This window comes from Anthonomus grandis, chromosome 5 (assembly GCF_022605725.1).
Source record: "Anthonomus grandis grandis chromosome 5, icAntGran1.3, whole genome shotgun sequence".
In the NCBI taxonomy this organism is placed as follows: Eukaryota; Metazoa; Arthropoda; class Insecta; order Coleoptera; family Curculionidae; genus Anthonomus; species Anthonomus grandis.
In genome coordinates, this window is record NC_065550.1 from 29,979,889 (window position 1) to 30,000,836 (window position 20,948).

General features: G+C 33.6%; 3 protein-coding genes across 7 annotated transcripts in view; 1 reads left to right on the forward strand and 2 right to left on the reverse strand.

The window, feature by feature from the left end:
• LOC126736703 (uncharacterized) overlaps positions 1-20,948 on the forward strand; it is a 114,190-nt gene that overhangs the window by 18,088 nt on the left and 75,154 nt on the right. For 2 of the 3 annotated variants that reach the window (XM_050441201.1, XM_050441204.1), the window contains one exon: positions 15,808-16,035. In XM_050441201.1, the coding sequence (XP_050297158.1) occupies positions 15,808-16,035 (228 nt within the window). Of the gene's footprint in view, positions 1-7,074; positions 7,107-15,807; positions 16,036-20,948 lie in introns of those variants that run through there. The other variant, XM_050441202.1, reaches the window with a different exon arrangement.
• Positions 16,043-18,851, reverse strand: LOC126736706 (uncharacterized). The gene is made up of 3 exons (XM_050441208.1): positions 18,669-18,851; positions 16,401-16,562; positions 16,043-16,337 (listed from the first exon to the last, which is right to left on the reverse strand). The coding sequence occupies exons 1-3, from the start codon at positions 18,810-18,812 to the stop codon at positions 16,104-16,106; spliced, it is 540 nt and encodes a 179-aa protein (XP_050297165.1). The 5' UTR covers positions 18,813-18,851; the 3' UTR covers positions 16,043-16,103.
• The window catches only part of LOC126736704 (uncharacterized), a 32,179-nt gene continuing 31,485 nt past the window's right edge, over positions 20,255-20,948 (reverse strand). For all 3 annotated transcript variants that reach the window (XM_050441207.1, XM_050441206.1, XM_050441205.1), the window contains 2 exons: positions 20,708-20,935; positions 20,255-20,652 (listed from right to left, as the gene is read on the reverse strand). In XM_050441207.1, coding sequence (XP_050297164.1) covers positions 20,305-20,652; positions 20,708-20,935 — 576 coding nt within the window. In that variant the 3' untranslated portion in view covers positions 20,255-20,304. The remainder of the gene's footprint in view (positions 20,653-20,707; positions 20,936-20,948) is intronic.

A 20,948-nucleotide genomic window follows, 5' to 3' on the forward strand; every position in this document is an offset into this window, starting at 1 on the left:
TAAACAATAATATTTTGCAAATTTGACTGCTAAGAATTGGGATAAGTTTATAATAATGTGAAACAGTGTGGTCCTCTCCTCAGTTCTAATCCGTTTTAGGGATGTGGTGACACTATCAAATTTTTATAATTCCCTTACATCCTTGTCTGTCCTGCTATTGGCTTCGTTTTGATTCACCTAATAGCTTGGAAATCTTTCCCTTGATCTGTTTCCTTCAACTCTGCCGTCAGTTATTACCTTTTCCATTGCACCTGTTTTTCTGGCAATGTCTTCAAAATATTGTAAATATCTTTGTAGTATTTACTTAAGCAGTCTATCTTTTACTTTAAGTTTTTATAGTATTTATACATTTCTTCGAGGATGTTCTTAATATGCCCATATCTCAAAAGCCTTTGTTTGATTAGAAAATACTTAAGACCAATTAGTTTATTATCTGTGATTAGTAAAATTTTGGACATGTAAATGAGAATGGGTTATTGTCTAGCAATCAGTCTGGATTTCGCCCGGGACATGGAGCAGCCACAATATTACTTCATGTCACGAATCTTATAATCAAGGGTCTGGATAGAGGAATGGCTACTATTTTAATACTGCTTGCTTTTTCTAGAGCATTTGACTGCGTAGACCATGATTTACTCATTTCTAAACTTAAGTTTTTTGGATCGGGAGATCGTTCTCTTTCATTCTTTGAAAACTATCTAAGTAATAGAAAGCAATTTGTTAGAATTCCTGCTGGTGAATCAGATTGTGCAGAAGTTATGTCTGGGGTGCCACAGGGCTAATTTTATTTTGGTTGTATACTTTTGATTTAAGCAAAGTTGTTGAATTTTCCCAAACTCAAAGTTATGCCGATGATACACAGCTTATTTATATTTTTGATCTATTGGAATATAATGAAATTGAAGCAAATGTAAACTCGGACCTCAGAAAAAGCACCGTATACAGCAAAAAACACAACTTATTTTTAAATGCAGGGAAGACTAAAGTTTTAACTTTCTCCTCTATGCAACATTCTAAGTTTTTAAAGGAATACCTTAACTTTGAAAAGAATGGTGAAGTGTTGAAGTTCACTGAGGCTTCCAGAGATTTGGGTGTTTGTTTGGATTCTCAATTAAGATTTTCCCAACATATTCAAGGTCTGCTACTTATCGCTAAAGGTACTGTATGCGAACAAATATATTTTTAAGATCGGAAAAAGCTGTGCGAGTCTTATGTTTTGTCCAAAGTATACTATTGCCTAATTTTATATTATTCAGGTTTAAGTTTTGTATACAGACAACGATTGCAAATAATCCAAAATAATTGCGGTAGATTTATTTACAACTTAAAAAAATTCGATCACATTTCTCACAACATTAATCAGCTTCAGTGGCTCAATGTTTCTTTGTCGTATCAGTACTTTTTGATGATATTTGCATTTAACTACTTAAAACATTTGTTCTGCAGTATTTAAGATGAAATTATTGTTTCGACAAGAGGTTCATATAGTACCCCTTAGATCTAATACTCTTTCAATACAAGCATTACAAGCCAAATTTTCAAGGTTGTTTTACCTTTAATATAGTATCATTGTATAATAAGTATATCAAACATTTGAGTTTAAAAAATCTTTTTACATTTCGCAAAAAAATTAAAGAAATACTTTTTAGTTCTCAGCAAGACGTTGTTGAGGTGTAGCCTGTTAATATTATGCTATTAGATTATATCGTATTTATTAATTGTTAATTTAAAAAATTAAAACATTATTAAATAACATTTATTAGTTAATCTAGTTAATTAGTAATAATATTGTTTAATCTATAATTTCTTATATTATATGAAATTTTAGGGTTAATTATGAGTAGCTGGCCTTAAAGTCAGCTTAACTTCGCCTTTTGAGAAATGTACTTTTCCTCTTAAAATTGTATTTTTTTCTTAATAAAGATATTTATTATTATTATTATTTTCATCTGTTATCTGCTATATGGGAAGAACTAGTGCTCTTAACAACCTTAATTTTATGTTTATTGTTATATTCGAATTTTTCCAAATTGTTACCAATTTCGTAATAGCTGTTCTTGCAATAGTAAGTTTTGTACGCGTATCTCCTAGAGAAAAAAAACTTTATTGATTCCAGTAATGACAAGTATTTTCGTCATAAGTGTCCATCAGTGTGACTATTGCCATCAGTTCCCAATAGTGCCATTAGTAAATCAATGCAAATAATGTAGGATTCATATCAAATACTGGTTTTATTAACCAAATGTATGTTGTATTACAAGCATATAGTTATGAATTATAACGGTAATATTATATAAAGTGATTTGTTAGAAATTCACGATTGGAAATGCCTTATACGAACTGAGTGCAGCTTTTATTTTTTCAATTTCTTGTTTTAATGTTCTTCCGTTCCTTATTCTTCATTAAACTTTTTTTTTCTTTGACTTTTTCTTATTGGATTATTCTGTTGGGCAATAAAAGTTTATTTATTTTTGAGACAAAATTATTACATTTTTTTTGAGTTTTTTTCTTCAAGTAAACGCATCGCCATCTTGAAGTCCGACTTTTTTAATCAGTAAGTCTGGAAATTTTACAAACAGTCAACTGATTGTTGTAATATAGAATTCAGATCCTTTAGTAAATCTAGTAATATCTATAGCAATGATAATCTTGCATATGTCAAGTTTTTTTGGCCAAATGTTCTTTCTACCAGGAACACATTCTTCATCTTTAGTGAAAAGATTGTCCAACATTTCTTTAAGGAATTTATCCTTACCGCAATTGGTGGTACATCTAGCGAATCGATTCGCGTTATATAGGGGACATGGAGGAATATTGTTTTTCATCATATCATCTTGGTACTGTTAAAAATAAATATAAAATTTACATTATTCACTTTATAAATTCCTCTTTGCTACTCTATTAGTCATGATATTTGTTGGAACTCTCTTGGTCATTGATCAATGTCGATTTCATCCATAAAATTTTGCTCATTATTGCTGTCTGTTATTGAACCCTATAAGGAAGAGTGATAAAATTATTTTCATTTTGTTTATATAAAAAACCATGTAAAAGATTCAAGTAATAAAATTCAATGAATATTATTTTTCCTTAATTACTTGATTAAAAATTAAAACTTTCAACGCGCATTCATGGTACCTTATTTTAAAATTTATAAACTTTTTTCTATGAGTACAAAATAAAAAGTAGCAAATGTGATATCATTATTCTCAGAATATTATCTTCTATTAAAATACGTAATAATATACCTATTGTCCCATTTCAAATAAAAAAATTAGTGTCACTTGACAAATTATTTATTTCATTCAAGTATGTTGATTTCCAATATTTCCGAATGTGTGAAATATAACAGATTTTACGACAAAGATATTATCATATAATAATAATAATAATAATAATGACAAACTATATAGTTTGTCAAACTATTAATAAACCGTCAAATCATATAAAAAAATAATAATAATAACAATTTCGCAGCATAGATTGACTACCGACAAGCTTTTGATGCAGTTCCACATAAATGGCTTATTAATGTACATACTTAAATTGTACAAAATAGATAACCACTTATAATTTTTTTTTTAGAATTCGCTATAGGGCATCTTGGCTAACGGTAACTGCATTGGAACTAATATTGTTGTTCTTAAAAAAGGATAATAGAGAACTAACAAGAGTAAACCATCTACTTTATATGGTCTTAAAAGTTCTTGCAGCACCACGAAACCAACTAGATCAAATGCTTAAAATAGTGAAAAAAATATCTGATGATATAGGAATGACCTTTAGACTGGATAAGTGCCGAACTGTAACCATTATTAAAAGTAAACTACAACAAGAGGACTTTCAACCAGAAAACAGTCAGATAATGTTATAATACTACAAATATGTAGGAATAAAGCAGGCGCAAAGAATAGACCATAGAACTATAAAGAATGAACTGACTACTAAGTTCACTACAAGAATGCGACGAATTCTTAAAACAAGTCTTAACAGCAGAAACTTATGAGTTCATTAACTTACTCTTTTGGTATTATAGGATGGAGTAAAACCGACAACGAAAAGTTGTAAAGAAACGCTAGAACACTCATCCGCGGAGTTCCGAAGAACGAACTACGCTACCTCGACATATGGGAGGAAGAGGAATGACCGACATAGAGAAGCAGCTAACTCAGCAAATTAGTAACTTGCGTTTCTTTTTTTTAAGAAAGGCTGAAACATCACACATTCATCGTGCCGTATGTAAAGGATCAGACGACTCAACACCACTTAAACTACAGGAGCTTGAGCTGCACCGATCAACAAAAAATGCAAGCTTGGATGGGAAAACCACTACATGGAAGGCATCTTCATCAGGTTCAACAGGAGTATGTCGACATAGCGGCATTGAACTACTGATTGACTTCGGGACAGCTTTTCCCCGAAACTGAAAGATTTCTTGTGGCTATCCAAGATCAAGTAATACCAACAAGAAATTATTTAAAGTTTGTCGTAGGTGACCCGACGGTACAAAGTGACAGATGTAGGTATGGATGTGAGACAACGGAGTCTATTCAGCATGTCACCGGTAGATGTCAAACTTTTGCACCAACGGAATATAAAGAACGACGTGATCTAGTTGCAAAGATACTGCATCAAGAGCTCGCAGAAAAAGTAAACCGCTTATCGGCAGCCAAGGTATGCCATATTATAACTATAAGCCGGAACCGATTTTTGAAAATGAGCAACACAAATTGTATTGGGATCGCTCTGTACTTACAGACTAACGAGTAAGTAACCATAGGCTTGACCTAATCCTAATCGATAAAATTTGTAGGAAGACAACCCTTATTGATGTAGCTATTCCCAATAATAACAACCTAAGAGCAGAACATAATGAATAGATTGTTAAGTACAGGGATGTAGAATACCAGATACGAAGACAATGGGAAATGAGAGAAGTGCGGACAGTTCCAGTTATTGTGTCAACAACAGGAGTAATACCAAAGAGCCTGATCGAAAACATGAAACTGCTTAACCTTAAGAAAAGCATCTATAAGCTGATGCAGAAGTCGACGCTATTATCCACATCTCGAATCGTTAGAAAGTTCATTAGAAATACAGATAACATCAACTAGTTTAAAAAACATATCATGTAAATACTAGTCTAAGTTTATTACTTGTAAATAAAGTTAAAAAACAGAATCCGATAACATGGAAAGGACTCCACCAGAACTTCATCCTTCTGATATCTGAGAAATCTGGGATAAGTAAACGATCCCTTTTTCCCAGTGGGGAGTGCGATTGCCGTTTCGCATGAAATCTGATAATAATAATAATATTATGCCTTTATCTTTATGTACAGAATGCTCTTCCACGTTACCAGGATATGTATGTTTAAAGGAAACTTTACGTTGTAATCAATTCTAGGTAAATATAAAAAATTTTAGAATAGAATATTTATCATATGTACCAGTACCAGTAATAGGCTCCATAGTGCACACTATTATTTTAGCAGCTATTTCCAACAGCTGCTAAAATCCCAGAGCTATTTTCGATAGTACGATGAACAGTTCACATTCACTATTGAACCACTACTGAGTGTGTCAAATCGTGTTCCTAAGCTTTCCTTTCATGTTCATCAGTTTCCATAGGATGTAGGTATATGAAACTATTTATTATTTCGAAGCTCCTAATTTCTTTAATGCTTTTAAGATTGTTCTCTCAATTATCATAATTTTTGTCTTCCTCCTATCAAGCTTTATCCCATACTTTTTGCTTTTCTCCTCTAGAGTTCTCATTATATTTTCGATTTCTCTGATTTGAAGCAATGGTCAATGTATCATTGGAATATCTCAGGATACTGACTCTTTGACCTCCAAATGATCTTTCACCCCTCCATCCGTCTAGTACCTTTCGCTGTCGATATTAAACATAGTTGGAGAGATTATGCAGCCCTGCATGTCATCGGCGTTTGTTCTAAAATTATTCAAATGCGTGATGTTTATTTTTACTAAGCACTTATTTTTTCCCTATAGACGTCTTATCAGATAAATCAAGTAGTGACGTGTCCCCATCTCCGCTAGTATTTGCCGTAGATGCTGCCATTTTACTTTACCGAAAAGGATTAAAGTGGACGTCTAGTGGGATTTCTAGTTATCGGGTCACTCTCCAGTTTCCCAAATATTTCTACAGCTCAGGTTATAAAAGTTACTCCAACCTCTCCTCTCTTTTAAAACCCTTAGTGCGATCTGGTTTGCACCAGGAGATTTTCGATTCTTCTAGCTTTCTAATTGCTTTTTCTACCTCTAACTTTCGATTATTGAATCCTCTCTTTGTAATGAACACGTGCTGCATACAGTCTTTGGCAGTATTTTCTTGAAACTTCCGCAATCCCTTTCACATTATTTATAATGTGCTGACTCTCATCCATTATTGTTTGTGTAATTGGCTTAAATTCTCTGGCTAGATATTGAATTTTCTTATAAAGCTTATTGGATTCATAACAGTTTGCTTTCCTTTCTTGTTCTTCGCCTTCTTTATTTCTCTGTTCGACTTCAACAATTCGTTTTGCTGCTGTCGTATGATATGTAGACTTGATTCTTTTTCTCTCTTGAAGAAGTTGCAGCCTTATGACTGTCATCCAATGCATTTTCATAAGGATATTTTTTATATTCTAATTCTTCCTACAGAGGTTTCTATGGCATTTCGAAATGCTTTCCATATTTCTTCTGAACCCTCTAAAATACTTATTTCTTTTCACACAACTCTAAATATTTCTGGATTCGATATCGTTATCAATCTTTTGTGGATCTAGTGCGACTTGATTCTTTTTAAGCAGGCCGCACACCTACGATACAAATGTTGCGCCACAAATGCTTTTCTACGAATGTATCGGAGAGTATTTAACGCGCGCGTGTTATTTAATTTGGATCCACACACCTAAGATGCATTTGCTACCAAACAGCATTTGAAGCCACACCGCATTGGTGTTTACTCCCCGGATAATCAATCTGTCCGATATTTGTTGCGGCGTGTCACGTTTTGAAATAAACATGGGAGGACGATATTACACAAAACATTTTATTTATTCAGGAAGTAGAGAGATATTATATGGCCACACTTTGCAGGTAACATTTTATAGTCTAAATTTCTTATCATCATTAATTTAATAATTGCTTTGATGCTTCAATGACGTTTTCTTCGGTTTTGACTTAATAATTGCCACATCATAAAATCATCGTCATCAGAAGACGACGACATGGCTACAAATGCGGAACAAAACTAAGCCCTGATGTGCGTGCTTGTACCGCATTTACGGCAAATGTACAAAATGTTGAACGAAATTATGTCGGAAGACAAATGTGGCGCCACATTTGTAAGTTAGTTGTGCGGCTGGCTTTAGTTTGAACATTTAAGCAAGATGTTATCCTTTGGTCTTGCTTTTACGTTTGTAAAGCGTGCCTTTCATCTGTTTCTAATCAAGATGTAGTCAATTTTGATCGTATTGTTTTCGGTTGCAAAATCTATTGGACGTGTTCCTCTTGGCTGTATCTAGTACCTAGTTGAAATCACGCATGATTATGAGTGGTTCTTTAGATGCAATATTTCTTATTGTCTCTGCTTTAGAGAATTATATGTTTTCCGCTTTATTGTCTGACGCATCTGAGAGTCATATGTAAACTTGAAGAATTCGTCTATTTTGTTATTACCCTGTCGTATATGGTGGTTCACTGAGACATAATGTCAAGAAATCTTAACGCGTACCTACTCAACTTATTTGCCTTATATATGGATTATGGCAATCGAGTCAACGTAGTTCTAACATTAATCGAGGCTAAGATACACTGTATTGTGCGATGACAATCGTTTTTAAATTAGACAAAGCTTTAGTAATAATACAGTAATGATTTTTCAAATTTAATCTGGGCAAGATCAAAACGGTTGGCCAACGGAGCGAGACCCGGCTTAAACCGTCGCGAATCCGCTTTAAAGTTCAATCCGAAGGGTCACGAGATTTGTATAGTTAGTAAAAGTCTCACGTCTTACGTTATATTATAGGATTTAAGCCTTGAAATTTCGGTTTTATAGCGCACCTATAGAAGAGTGCACCACCTAGAATATCAAAGATTTGCCTTCTTTCCTTCACACCTATTTAATAATTAAAAAAAAATATATATATAAAAAACTCCGGCGGCAGGCGTACACAAACCATATTCTAATTATTAATGTAATTTTCAAGGCTATAACAATTATTTACCAATATTTACATAATATACACCACTATGATGATTGACATGAATCATTTCTATATATGCGGCTATAATAGTTGATTTTTTTCTAATCATATCGACACACATCCTGACGCCCCCACATCCTAAACACGTAGATATGAGCATATAGGAAAATAAGATCTTCTTCGCTTGATTGCATACAATGGTCCATTGTGATTGTGAAAATGAAGTTTTCAATAACACATCAACCTACTACGGTTTAGATCGGTTGCGACACCCGGCCTATGCGTTTTTCTATTAAGGCATCGTTAAGGTCGGCACTTTCGGCCTGCAAAAGGCAATTTTCTGTTGTGGTAAATGGGGAATTGATTGTTTATTCATTGATTTATTGTCACTTCCTTAGTTCTTTGTGCAAACACTCATTTAAATTTAATTAGTAGTCATTTTAGACAGGTAGTATTTTCTTATACATTCATTTAATTTTAATATTCTTTAAACTTCGTTTAAAAGCCTACTGGTCATTTCGAATTATAGATATCACGTGATGGACTAGGTATAAACAATTAAGCGGTCACGTGATTCTCCCACAGTTTGGCGTGAAGATTCAAGATGGCCGCCATATGTCATTATAACAGTTAGAGTCCTTAGTTCTTTATACCAGGGAGTAATTTTTTAATCAATTTAAGGCTGCCGGGAAAAAAGACATATTTATAATTTAATTTTTCTTTATTCGCTCCTCAAATTACATTCTAAATAACCATTGTATTGAACCAAGCAAAGCCAACTTTTCAATTCAAATTATACATGTCACGTGGTGGGCTATGTATAGACAAACAAACGGTCACGTGATGATTCTCTAAAAACTAAGCTCCTCCCACAGTTTGGCGAGACGATTCAACTTAGAACATTGAAAGGCTAGAAGTAGCATGCCGTGGAACTATGGGCAGGTTTGTTTGCTTGCAACATCTCTAATGCAATGATGCCAAATGCTTATAGAGAAATGGCAAAAATCACTTTATAATAGCATAAAAATTTTCAGTTGTTTCCGAAGGCACAAAACAATACTACTGCTCCCCTTTAATAAAATATCAAGCATTTTTTTAAAATTAATTTGGTAAGATATCGAATATATTGAAGTCATTATACGTTAAATAAATGAAAATAAAGTACGAAGAAACGAGAAAACGGTAATGGCATCGCAACGCCGCTCGAACGCATTGTTGATATCACCGATACAAGCACTCTTTACCAGTGACGTCGTCAACAAATATTTACCTGATAAATTTTTATTAATTATTAAAGAGTTTGACTATAAGTAATATTACCATTTATGACCTATTTATGTGTTTTTTTTTTTAATGGACTTCATTAGAGGAAGGTCCTAATAAAAGGCAGCATTTTTGTCAAAGCATTTTTAAGGAAATTAAATATTTTATTAATATAATATTATAGATTTCTTAATAAATTATGTTTTAAGACACAAATTTTTAACATTTTGCAAAATTTTATTGTTATTGTTATATTGGACAAAACTCAGTTTTACATCACTTACTTATATCACATAATATATACTTCTATGGTGCTGACTTTTTCAAAGAGACAGTATTGCTTCAGCGGAAAAAGTTAAAACTACAAGGATGTTCAAATTGTGAAGGAGTTGCAGGTTTTTTGTAGGTTATAAGATTTTTATTATGAGTATTTAACCTATATAATGGTTTTGAGACATTTAATAGTGACCTATATAATTCCTAATACCAATTATTATATCATATTAATTTATACTAAAAAACAAAGCTTACCTAAGAATAAAGACTATGTACAATAGATTAGATAGTTTATTAATAGTAATATACAAACAAGTACTTTTACAAGTCAAATAAAATATGTAGTATGTTGCCCAACATTTTTCGAAAATCATGTTATTATTTCTTAAGTATTTTAATAATGACTTGAGATCTAATTCAATTTCTTTGGCGCAAATTTGTTTGTTGCAATTTTCGAATTTTAATTTTCTTTATTTTTTTTTCTATAATTTGGTGACAAGTGATTTAGCTTTTAAAACGGTGGAATCATCAGTGCTTAGGTCCTCAGGATATCATTTTGATTTTACCCTAGAATAATATACATACAAATATAGTATTACCAAAATTAAAAAAATGTATTATGATAATCCAATTGATCAATAAAATGTATGTTATTATAAAGAATCTTTGTAATATCATACATTTAATTAATATTAAATATTTTAATATTAAACAAATATAACACAATAAAATACTACATCACTTTTAAATAAGATATATTGTAGATTGAGAAGGGAGTCGTTTCGGCTGATCCGCCGCTCAGCACTGCTACCTGTGAGATATTTTGTGCATAACTCTACTTGTCTTAGTTTGTCTCAAAAAGTCTTAGACTTCTGCCGTACAAAGCTATATTTTTGGGAGGTAGTTGTCCCACTTCTTGAGGTGTTGGTTGTACCCCTTCCAGGTACTTGAGCCTCTTGCAGAGTTGGGTCGGGCATTCACAGAGCAGGTGTTCTGCCGTTTCTGTGGCATTGCTGCAGAATCTACATTGGTCGTCCTCTGTTATACCTATTGCCTTTAGGTGATATTTCACTGGGCAATGACCGGTTAGGAGTCCGACTGCTGTTCTGATGTCTGATCTGTTCATGTCTAGGAGCTGTTCAGCTCTTTTTCTAGAAGTGGTTATAAACTTTTTTGCCTGTCTTAGTCCTGGTGCTCAAATAAGATATATAGAATAGGATAATACATGGCAAAAAACTAGTAGTCTATTTTGAGTGTATTTTTACCTTTTCCTTGGCAGAGTCAGGGAATGTGTACCAGTTAAACAAAAACGGCTTTGATGAGAAATTGTAATTGTTGACCTAGACCCCACGATTACTGTAGAACTATTAATCTCAGATGCAGTTATTGTTGATGATGAATGATCAGATCTGTAATTATACAAAATTTGGTGTATCAAAAATATTAATCTATTTTAATTATCCATACTTATCTATATTAGCTTCACTGTTTGTACTATATACCATTTTGGAAGCTAAAGAAGTTTTTGCACTCTTCAGGAAAGCTGCCCCTGCAGCTTTGAAGGATAAATCACTTGGTAAATTAACTGAATTATCCGCTGCTGTGTTTTTAACCAGTGCATCAGAAATCCTAGTAAAAAAATAGTTTTACACACTTACCTAATTTAATTAGTATTAGTTATAAATAAAGCTTATATGAGTAACACTAATCCTTTTTATGATGATTTTTTTATACTAGAAAAATATATTTTAAAAAAATTATCTTTGAGGTAGAGCTGATTTGTTTTATAGTCTGGCTACTGATAATATTATCTTCCTTATATAAGAAATCACTTCTAAGGATGTGATCTGAACAAACAAATATGTTCCGTTTAATTGTGTTGATTTCCATTAATGAAATCCATTGTTCCCTTTGGGCATATATTAGGCAGTCTATAATAAGTATTTGATATTTAATCAAAAAGCAAAAAAAATTACAGTAATGAATTAATATGTGGTGCCAATTACTATATATATTATTGTAAGTTGCAATATGGTAAAACAAAAAAAAATTATCGACCAAATTTTAGGGAAAGACAAAATTAACTTTATACATAGATATCAATATCTAAATAAATTTCAAAATTCTTTAAAGGCAATAAAAAATTAGTAATTTCATCTATCTACCTAATGTCTATATTAAAAAAACATAACTATACATAGATAGGTACATGGGTATTAGGTATGCCTTCTTTCTGCCAAAACAACAAAAAAAAACATAAAATCCTGCAATAAAACCAGGGACAAAATTCTAGTGTTATATTTTTTATAGCCTATTGATAGATGAATATGTTCAAAAAAATATTTAGATTTAAAAATATAAATATTTTGGTATTTTACGCACACTTTCACATTCAAGTTTTTATTAGGTTTATATCTATAAGATCCCCTATTCTACGTTTATGATGATGGTTACCCCATGATGTGATGTTATGAAAGTATCGGTACTTACTTGTGAAAAGATCGGCTTGAATCACCTTTTTATCATGATGCGGCACAAACGACACAAGTTTTTCCCATCCTAGCAATTTAAAAAAACACTAAAATGTGGCCGTTTTCCTTTTGAAACCGAAAATTAAAGAAAATACACGAATCCCGAAAATAAACAAAAAGCCGTTTGACAGATGACACTACGCGTATGGCTCAGGCGATTAAGCTCCGGTGTTGTCGCTTCAAATTTTTTAGAAGCAGTTTTAGGGATAAGAATGTTAATAATTTTGTTTTTTTTTGCTTAAGGATGTTATATTTATTCTTAAAATAGGTTAATTGTAGTATTTATACTTTTTATTTTAAATTTTCCTATAAAATACAACACAAATAAATTAAATTAACGTTATAATGGTTGTTAAAATATAGCTAAAAATTTCCTCCGTTGGAAATTTGCGTCGACTTGACAACAGAGAATCGGCAAATATGTTTGTAAACAAAACACCCCTCTTGCCCCTGTGCACATGTTGAACTCAAACAAAGTTGTTGTTTACTAATTCTAGCCTTTCAATGTTCTAAGCGATTCAAGATGGCCGCCAAATGGCATATACCAGGGAGAGTCAAAAAGTGTTAAATGATTTTCTTCGACGTGTATGAACGATGCTCAATGCCGGGTTCAAAATTGTAACACAAGTTGGTGATGGGATTCTTTATACACTGTTGTGGGAAATTTTTTTTAAATATTTTCAAAATTCACAACTCTTCAAAAATAGATCAGTAGATTCACCTGTATATAGTGTGAGTGTAAAAAATGTTCTCTTTCACTATTTTTCCTTCTGTCCTTCACTACAAGCCACTCTTGGGCGTGGCTTTAAATTATATTTTGGTGCAAAAATTGCCGCTCCAAAATGGTGGATGGGCGTCTTCATTTACAATCAAGGAGTTTTACTGTGGTGGTTTTTCTGGGAATTGCTTATTGATTGATTGATTTATGGTCACTTCCTTAATTCTTCACACTTCATACTTAATTATTAGTCATTTCGGCCAAGGAGTAATTTTGTTATAAATGTTCGACTGCCTGGAAGAAAGAAATATTGATTATCTTATTTTTATCTGCTTCGCTCTTTAAATTACGCTTTGAATAGCCCTTGTATTACGCCAAGGAAAGCCAACTCTTTATTTCAAATTATACATGTCACGTGGTGGGATATGTATAAACAAACAAGCGGTCACGTGACGATTCCCTCAAAACTAAGCTCCTCCCACAGTTTGATGTGATGATCTAAAATGGCCGCCAAATGTCATGTACCAGGGAGAGTCAAAAGGTAACTGATTTATTTGTTACATGTATGTGAAAAAGGAAAAAGGATCAATGATGGATTAAAAATTATAGATTGGTTTGTCATAGGACCTTTTTCACAAACAGACACTGCATACAGGGTGGAGGGTTTTTCAAAATATTTCTAAAACCTTTTTTTTTAAATCCCAATAGATGAATACATTCCTCCTTCACTATTATCCCTTCTCTCTATTACTACAAGTCACTTTTGGGCGTCGCATGTAGTGAGGGAGACAAGGAGCTTTACTGTGGTGGTTTGTAGGGGATTGATTCATTGTCGCTTGCTTAATTCTTTATTGCTGCCAGAAAATAATGGAAATTATTCTCAAATCCCTGAAAAAAATTACATTAAACAGCTGGATACAGAAGGTATCCCGAAATAAGACGTCAATATTTTAACCACGTATTCTATAACTCAAAATTAAATTGAAATTTCATGTAAAGTAGGGCCCAAAACGTCTTAGTTTTTAAAATACAGGGTGTTAAAGATAAAGAGGGGATGGCGGTCTTCTTTAAATATTTTCGAAACATGTAAAGATTTTTGAATAAATTTTGGTATAGTTAACCTAACCTTTTAACGGTCTATTTAACGAACTAAAACTGGGTATTGAATTCTCTTGAGGGGTAGGAAAAATTTGCTCTAAATTTGTGGTTTTCGTTGGACTTTGGACTACAGAATTTGACAATCTAAAGTTTTTTAAGTAAATAAGGTACTCTTGTCGCGCCTCACTAGAACTCACCATTTTCAAATTATTGACAAAAGTTGTCAAATTATTGACATTTAGTTGTTGTTGTACTAAGCAACATAAACAAACAAAATACGTCTGCCGAAAGGCCAATTAATTATCCGCACCTCGAGTGTAAATGTAAAAATAAAAAGAAGAATTTGTAATGAAATTTTCAAAAGCATTTTGCAGTTTTTTACTTAAAAAACTTCAGATTTTTAAATTCTGCGGTCCAAATTACGAAAACCTGAAGACAATCTAACACTGTAACAAATTTTATTTAAAAATCTTTACGTGTTTTAAAAATATTTACAAAAAACTCCCATTACTTCTTCATCTTTAACACCCTGAATCTTAAAAACTAAGACGTTTTGGATCCTACTTTATATGAAATTTTAATCTTATTTTCGGTCATAGAATATGTGGTTAATAAATTTACGTGTAATTCCGAGATATCCTGTATACTCTTTTAATCTTTGAAATAGAGTTTTGTAAGATCCTTCTTCCATTTAGTTTGTTCTCATAAAATGGCGTCCATGTGCCATTTTGATAGTTGCTAATGTCATTTCAACGTCAAAGCTCGTTGCTAAGGAACACAAAATTAAAAATGGCGGATCAAAACTTATGTAGGATAATGGATCCAAATAGAAAATGGCGACGTTTTCGGCATATTTTAGTATTAAAGATTTCTTTTGTAATAAACATTTAAGAACTCAAACGCATCAATAATTACTCAAAAGCATTTAAAACCCATAATTTGAAAGCACTTAATTACATTTACAATAAAATCGTTTATTGTTGCGGGTCAATGGCTTTAATGTAACGTGACATCCGGATGATTATTAATGAAATAATTTATATACGCATCACCGTGTCCTTACGTATTTAAGTTAAGTATAGTATTTAATTTTTTTATTGGGCCCTTTTGTAGGTCATAATTTAATTTAATTTTTGGAATTAGTCTCAGAATGGCGCTTGTACAACGCCAAGCAAAGCAATTACGCGTGTCAGATGATTGACTATGATTAAACAAACTAGCGGTCACGTGATGGTTCTGTCAAAGCTAACCTCCTCCTATCATTTGACGTAACGATTCAAGATGGCCGCCAAAGAAGCATGCAATATATTAAAGGGAGTCGAAAGCGAATATTTCTCCTCTTAAGGGACTTTTTATTAAAGCTGAAAAGCCGTACAAAAAAAATATAAATTAGGATGTACAACAATGGGCTCCCTAGTTTTTATCGAAAGTGGGACCGTAATAGAATAAATAATAAAAAGAAGAAAAGTTTTAATTGATATGAGCTGGAGGCAGTTGTTGTTATGTTTTAATTGCAAGTGAATAGGACGAAATTTAAATGCACAATTTAAACCTCAGAATTTTTTTTTAATTAAATCGAGTTATGTTAAATAATGCAACAACTAGACCCGTTTATACCGAAATTTCATTATTAAGCCGCAACCGCCATTTTGAATTCTGGCACAATAATTGCTTAATCAAATTAAGTTAATCGATTTTCATTCCAGGCAACTGAAAGCCGAACTCCAACACCTGAGACGCAAGGGAGCCCTAAAAGTTTCCGAAGACTCCTGCCCGGACCCGGAGCGGACATGTGGCCGTTGCAGATGCGTATTAGGACGCGTCATCAACCGTGGCGCCCTCTGTCAGTCGTGTAGACTGCGCGTGTGCAAGGACTGTAGACAGGACAACTTCCGGGCGACCGATTGGGTCTGCGCGGTCTGCCATAAACGAATGTAAGTCTTTTTTTTTTTTTAATGATAACCTTTATTAAAATTTGTTTAAATTGCCATTGAAATTATTATTAAACGATTACAACCATTAAACTGAGGGCGTCAGAGCAGGATTTCACGTTGGTGAGGGCGGTGGCGTCGTCGACGACCGCCAGGGGGCACATCGTTGACATTATGACAGTTGACAGTTGACAGCCGACTACTTCGCCCAGGGAGTTTGACACTCGGTTGGCTACGGGGCATGCGTTCAGTAGGTTGGCAGCGCAGACTACTGAGCTACAGTTACTTGATCCAGTAGGAACAATCTGGTGAAATTATTTTGAACTTTTGAAGAAAGAAATTTGATGGTTAAGGTGTTTTACACTTACCTTAAGGCCCAAATTAAAGCCGTTCAGCAACGAAATGCTGTAGGTGTCGCTAGTGGAGCTAAGGCTCAGGGTAGCGCTGGTCCTTGGGCTGTCTGTTACTTCAGCTGTAGCTGGAACAGCGGAAATTTCACCTGACCATCCATCGTCCAGAGTTAGAGACAGCTGCAAAAAAAAATAATTAAAAATTCCGTTTTGCTTATGAGAAGGTTATTTGTTCAGAGGATAACCTATGAACATTTTCTTCTTACAGTAAGAAATCGTCTAAGAAGGAGGAAAATTAGTGAACATTTACTATAGATATTGCCAATTTAAGCATGTTTCCGTATTGAAAAAGTCACATATTTACAGTCACATTTTCTCTCTTTTTAATTGCTTTTCAATAATAAGCCTGCTAATTTAATATTTAATAGTAAAACCACTTTATTGAGAACTCAATTTGAATTTTCAATAGCCAATGCGAATGTATCCAATACCAACATGTATGGCTCAAAAGTAAAGCAGCTAAAACTAACCAACATATTTTCCTGAAATAAATATAAATTTTATTCAATATTTAGTAGCATTTCCTTTACGGTCATTAAAACTGCTTCACAACTTTTGATTTCGGTACGTTTTGAATTTCTTCATAAAGTTTATTCACGTTTGAGATCTGGGCTCTGGACTGGAATAATCATAACGTCAACTTTCTTAGCACTTAACCGATTTTTAACTAGTTTTGATGTATACTTTGGGTCGCTCAAGGTAACATCTCATTTTCAAATATGTCTTGGTATACAAAACGATCTATAAGACCTTCGATTTTGACCAATGGACCTATACCAAAACCTCCAAAGCAACCTCAAACCATGAAACTACTATCACCGTCTTTTATCGAGTATATTTTGAGTTAAATCTTTCATTCGCTGGTCGCCTAACCCAGCAAATGTTACCTGATCTAAACAGCTTAAAACAACTTTCATCTAAAAACACTACCGCTTTCCAATTTTCGTAAGACCCGTTAAGCTTAATGCTCACAAGTAGGTTCTCTCTGTTCTTTATTGAAAAGGATGAAGAGTTTCTTCGTTCACTTTCTACCGTATAAACCAGCTTCCTTAAGTCTTTGTTCTATAGTGCTTACCGATACCGATATTGAAGTCCTAACTGTTGTTTCACTCAAGAAATACTAACGAATAGATGCACAAACAATGTTTTGACATTTATATCCACCACACTAGCAGTTGTTCTTTTTCTGTCACTTTTTGAAGCTCCTTCCAAAGTACCTCTTCTATTAAAATTTTAAATGGTTCTGGATAATACTGATTTATTTAAATTTAGGTCCATTTAGTTTCTCTAATAATTTTACTTTTTGATTTGCACAGACAATTGTACATTCCTTAACTTTACTCAAGAATACAAACAAAACTGAACAAGGAATAAATGTAAAATTTTGTTACTGTACATATGAACTGTTTGAAAATAAAGAAAGTGGTTTCATAAGATTAACAGAAACATTCCGATGGGATAGATGTTAATACCAAAGTCTGAATCTATTATTAATCTCTGGTATTTGACATACTCGAAAGACTATTCCAGGCATTTATAATGACTCGAATTGGAAAAAAAAAGAAAACATTGTCTGAAAAATTTTCAGTTACCTGGGAGATCTAGTTAGTCACAATGCGGTCATATCCTTAAAAAAACTCCTCAAACCCTTAAACTAACTTGCATGGTTAGATTTAAAGACGCCGTCCTAGAATAAGACTTCAAATGGTTAATAAATCTTAGATGAATTCAAAAAATCAAGCAAAAGTCCTAGATTTACAAAATTTCCTTATTTGCTTCAATAAACTGGATGAAAGAATACTCAAAAGACTATTCCAGGCATCTACAGTAAGTCAAATTTCTGAGAAAGTACTTTCAAGCTATCTAAGATCCACTCGCTCAGTTTCCCTTCATTGAACTGGATGGAATTATTTCAGATACTCTTGGAGTAACTTGAATAATGGAAAAGGACTCTTAAAAGGAAAATCTCGCTCGAAAGTCCAAGTTTAAGACTATCTGAGAATGAGTGGAAATATTCCCTTTTTGCCTGAAATCCTCTGGGATGACTACAAAAAATTAACAATACTGAAAAGGCTATTACAGGCATTTATATCAATAACTTTACCATCAAACACCATCGCCAGTTTCTTGCCCATATTGTTCAAATTAATTAGTGATCACACACCAGTGACAAAATGTCTGAATTTTCAAAAAAAAGTGGCGCGAAAATTTGAACTATTTACTTACCATTCCTCTGGCTGCTAAGGCATGTTCTTCGTCACCCACCCTCACCGTCAAAGCGACGGATTTTGAATTTTTCACGTTCACCACTTTCGCTTGACAACTGATGGCGAACAAGGCCAGAATCAGAAAATTTTGTACTAAAGACATGTTTGATGGCTGTTATACGATTTCTGACGTTCCCAATGAAAATTCGGGCCATTTATATACGTTATAAGATGACTTCATTGAAAATGGAAAATATTTGCTTAAGGATTCTCGCGTGCTTTGGGGGGTCTTAATATTGTACTTGGTAATATTCCGTGTTAGAAAAACAAATGCTTAAATCCCTCCTAAGTTTGCCTAGGAGATTAAGTTTTAACTAATTTAAGTCATTTATAAGTATTTACTCATGTGTTTTCAACTATGGGTAATTTGTATGACGTTTTATGCAGTTTTTCTAAAAAGTTTCAGTTTTCAAGGTTGAAAAGCCTAAGGGAGGATTAAATTGTTATAATATTTTTCTGTTAGGCAGTGGAATATTCAGCTTGGAGACAAGAAAAAAATTAACTTAATTACAACCCTCGATATCAATACAGGGCTTAAAACTACACAAAATACCATGTGTTTCATGTGTTTGAGGTTATTTTAATAATACTTTCTTATATTTTTATGATTTTATGCACCCTTAGTATTAGTTATTAAATGTTAAGATTAAATGCAAAAAAAACGTTTGAACAAACTTTCAACTTCTTGACATCCCCTGGTATTGAGCCGCCATCTTGGATCGCCATGTCAACTAGTGGGACGAGCTCAGCTTCGACAGAAGTATCACGTGACGGCTTGCGTATGAATATGTAAGCGACCACGTGACGTGAAAAGTTGGCTCTTTTGGTTTAATACAAGGGTTATTCTAAAAGTAATTGGATGAGATATGTCACGTAAATAAATAAAAATAAATAAATCACAATAAAACCCGCATATAGTTTTTTGGAAAATTTAAATTTTTGAGCATCTTTAGTAGTTAATTGATATTCTTTTGCGGCCATCTTTGGTTGTCGTGTCAAAAAGTGGGAGGAGCTTAGTTCAACTAGAGCCACGACGATCACGTGATCGTTCCTTGGTAATCGACATATGATGACGTGGACGAAGGGCGCGGCCCTCTAGTTCGTGTGTTACTGGGGTTGTTTTGAAAAGTTTTACTCAAATTGTGAAAGAAACTAGTATTGCCACGTCAAACCTTGACACTACTGTCACGTGAATGTTTCACAAATAGTCGGTATGTTACTTTTGGCGGCCATCTTGGATCCGCACGTCAAACTGTGGGAGGAACTTTGTGTCACGTGATCTTTCGTTTAATAATAAACATATGAACTCGTGACTGGAGGAAGGTGGTGCCTATAGTTTTTTGGTGCCTTTAGTATTTTTTTTATTTAAAAAGTTTTTTTTACATTTATTGCTCTTAAGTGTCTGGAAGAAAAACCAAAAGTTCCCCACACAAGACGACCATTAAATTTTACAATATATACGAATTCGCTTCTGTTTTTTTGCCGATAGAAGTCATCACCCTCCCTCTCTACCTACACAGGTCCATTATAATTAAATAATGTAAATTTATTTAGCAACAGATCAATATATTCACTAATAATTATAATATAATATTTTAAGCAGCTCCAAAATTAATGTTATATTGTTTGGCGCTACAAGTAAAGGTACTCTTGTGGTCGTCATAAGCATAACTATAAGCATCTGGGCATGCGTTTTTAAACATACTTGGGTAGTCAGTGGGCCAATCAGAGCTCTTACAAGTCTCCGGTGTATTATGGGTGCCAGAACAACAATAGACGTCTGTATGGAAAGCGTTACAAGCTGAGTTACAAGCGATAACTTGAGACCTGTCGTCGTTGTAGATTTGCAACTCTGAGGGGCAGATGCTGTTGATGTTGCTGGCACACTGGGCTTTCTTGCAACTGTATTGACCGCCGTCTCCGCTACCCCCAACAGGCTCAACCTTAGTTAAAAAGACGAATATTAGCAAATAAATTTCGTACAAGCAATAAACTTACCGAAGCCATGGTATTATAACCATCTACAAGGGAAATGTCGTAGTAGTCAATACCACCGTAACCGTTAAGAGTGAACTCGATAAGGGTGGCTGGAGGGGTACCTCCCGCGCCTGCGCACTCCACTTTATTACCGCAATCACCGGTGAGGCAGTGGTTACCTCTGTCTTCGTAGCACCAGGTTCTGGACCAGAAACGACCCGCCCAATCATCCGCAGCCGAGAGGGATTTCTGGAAAAAATAC

Coding starts and splice junctions, on each gene's coding strand:
- LOC126736706 (XM_050441208.1), bottom strand. CDS start 18,812: ATGTCTTTAGTACAAAATTTTCTGATTCTGGCCTTGTTCGCCATCAGT. Junction 16,563..18,668: donor CCTTAGCAGCCAGAGGAATG/GTAAGTAAATAG, acceptor TTTTTTTTGCAG/CTGTCTCTAACTCTGGACGA. Junction 16,338..16,400: donor GCTTTAATTTGGGCCTTAAG/GTAAGTGTAAAA, acceptor TAATTTCACCAG/ATTGTTCCTACTGGATCAAG.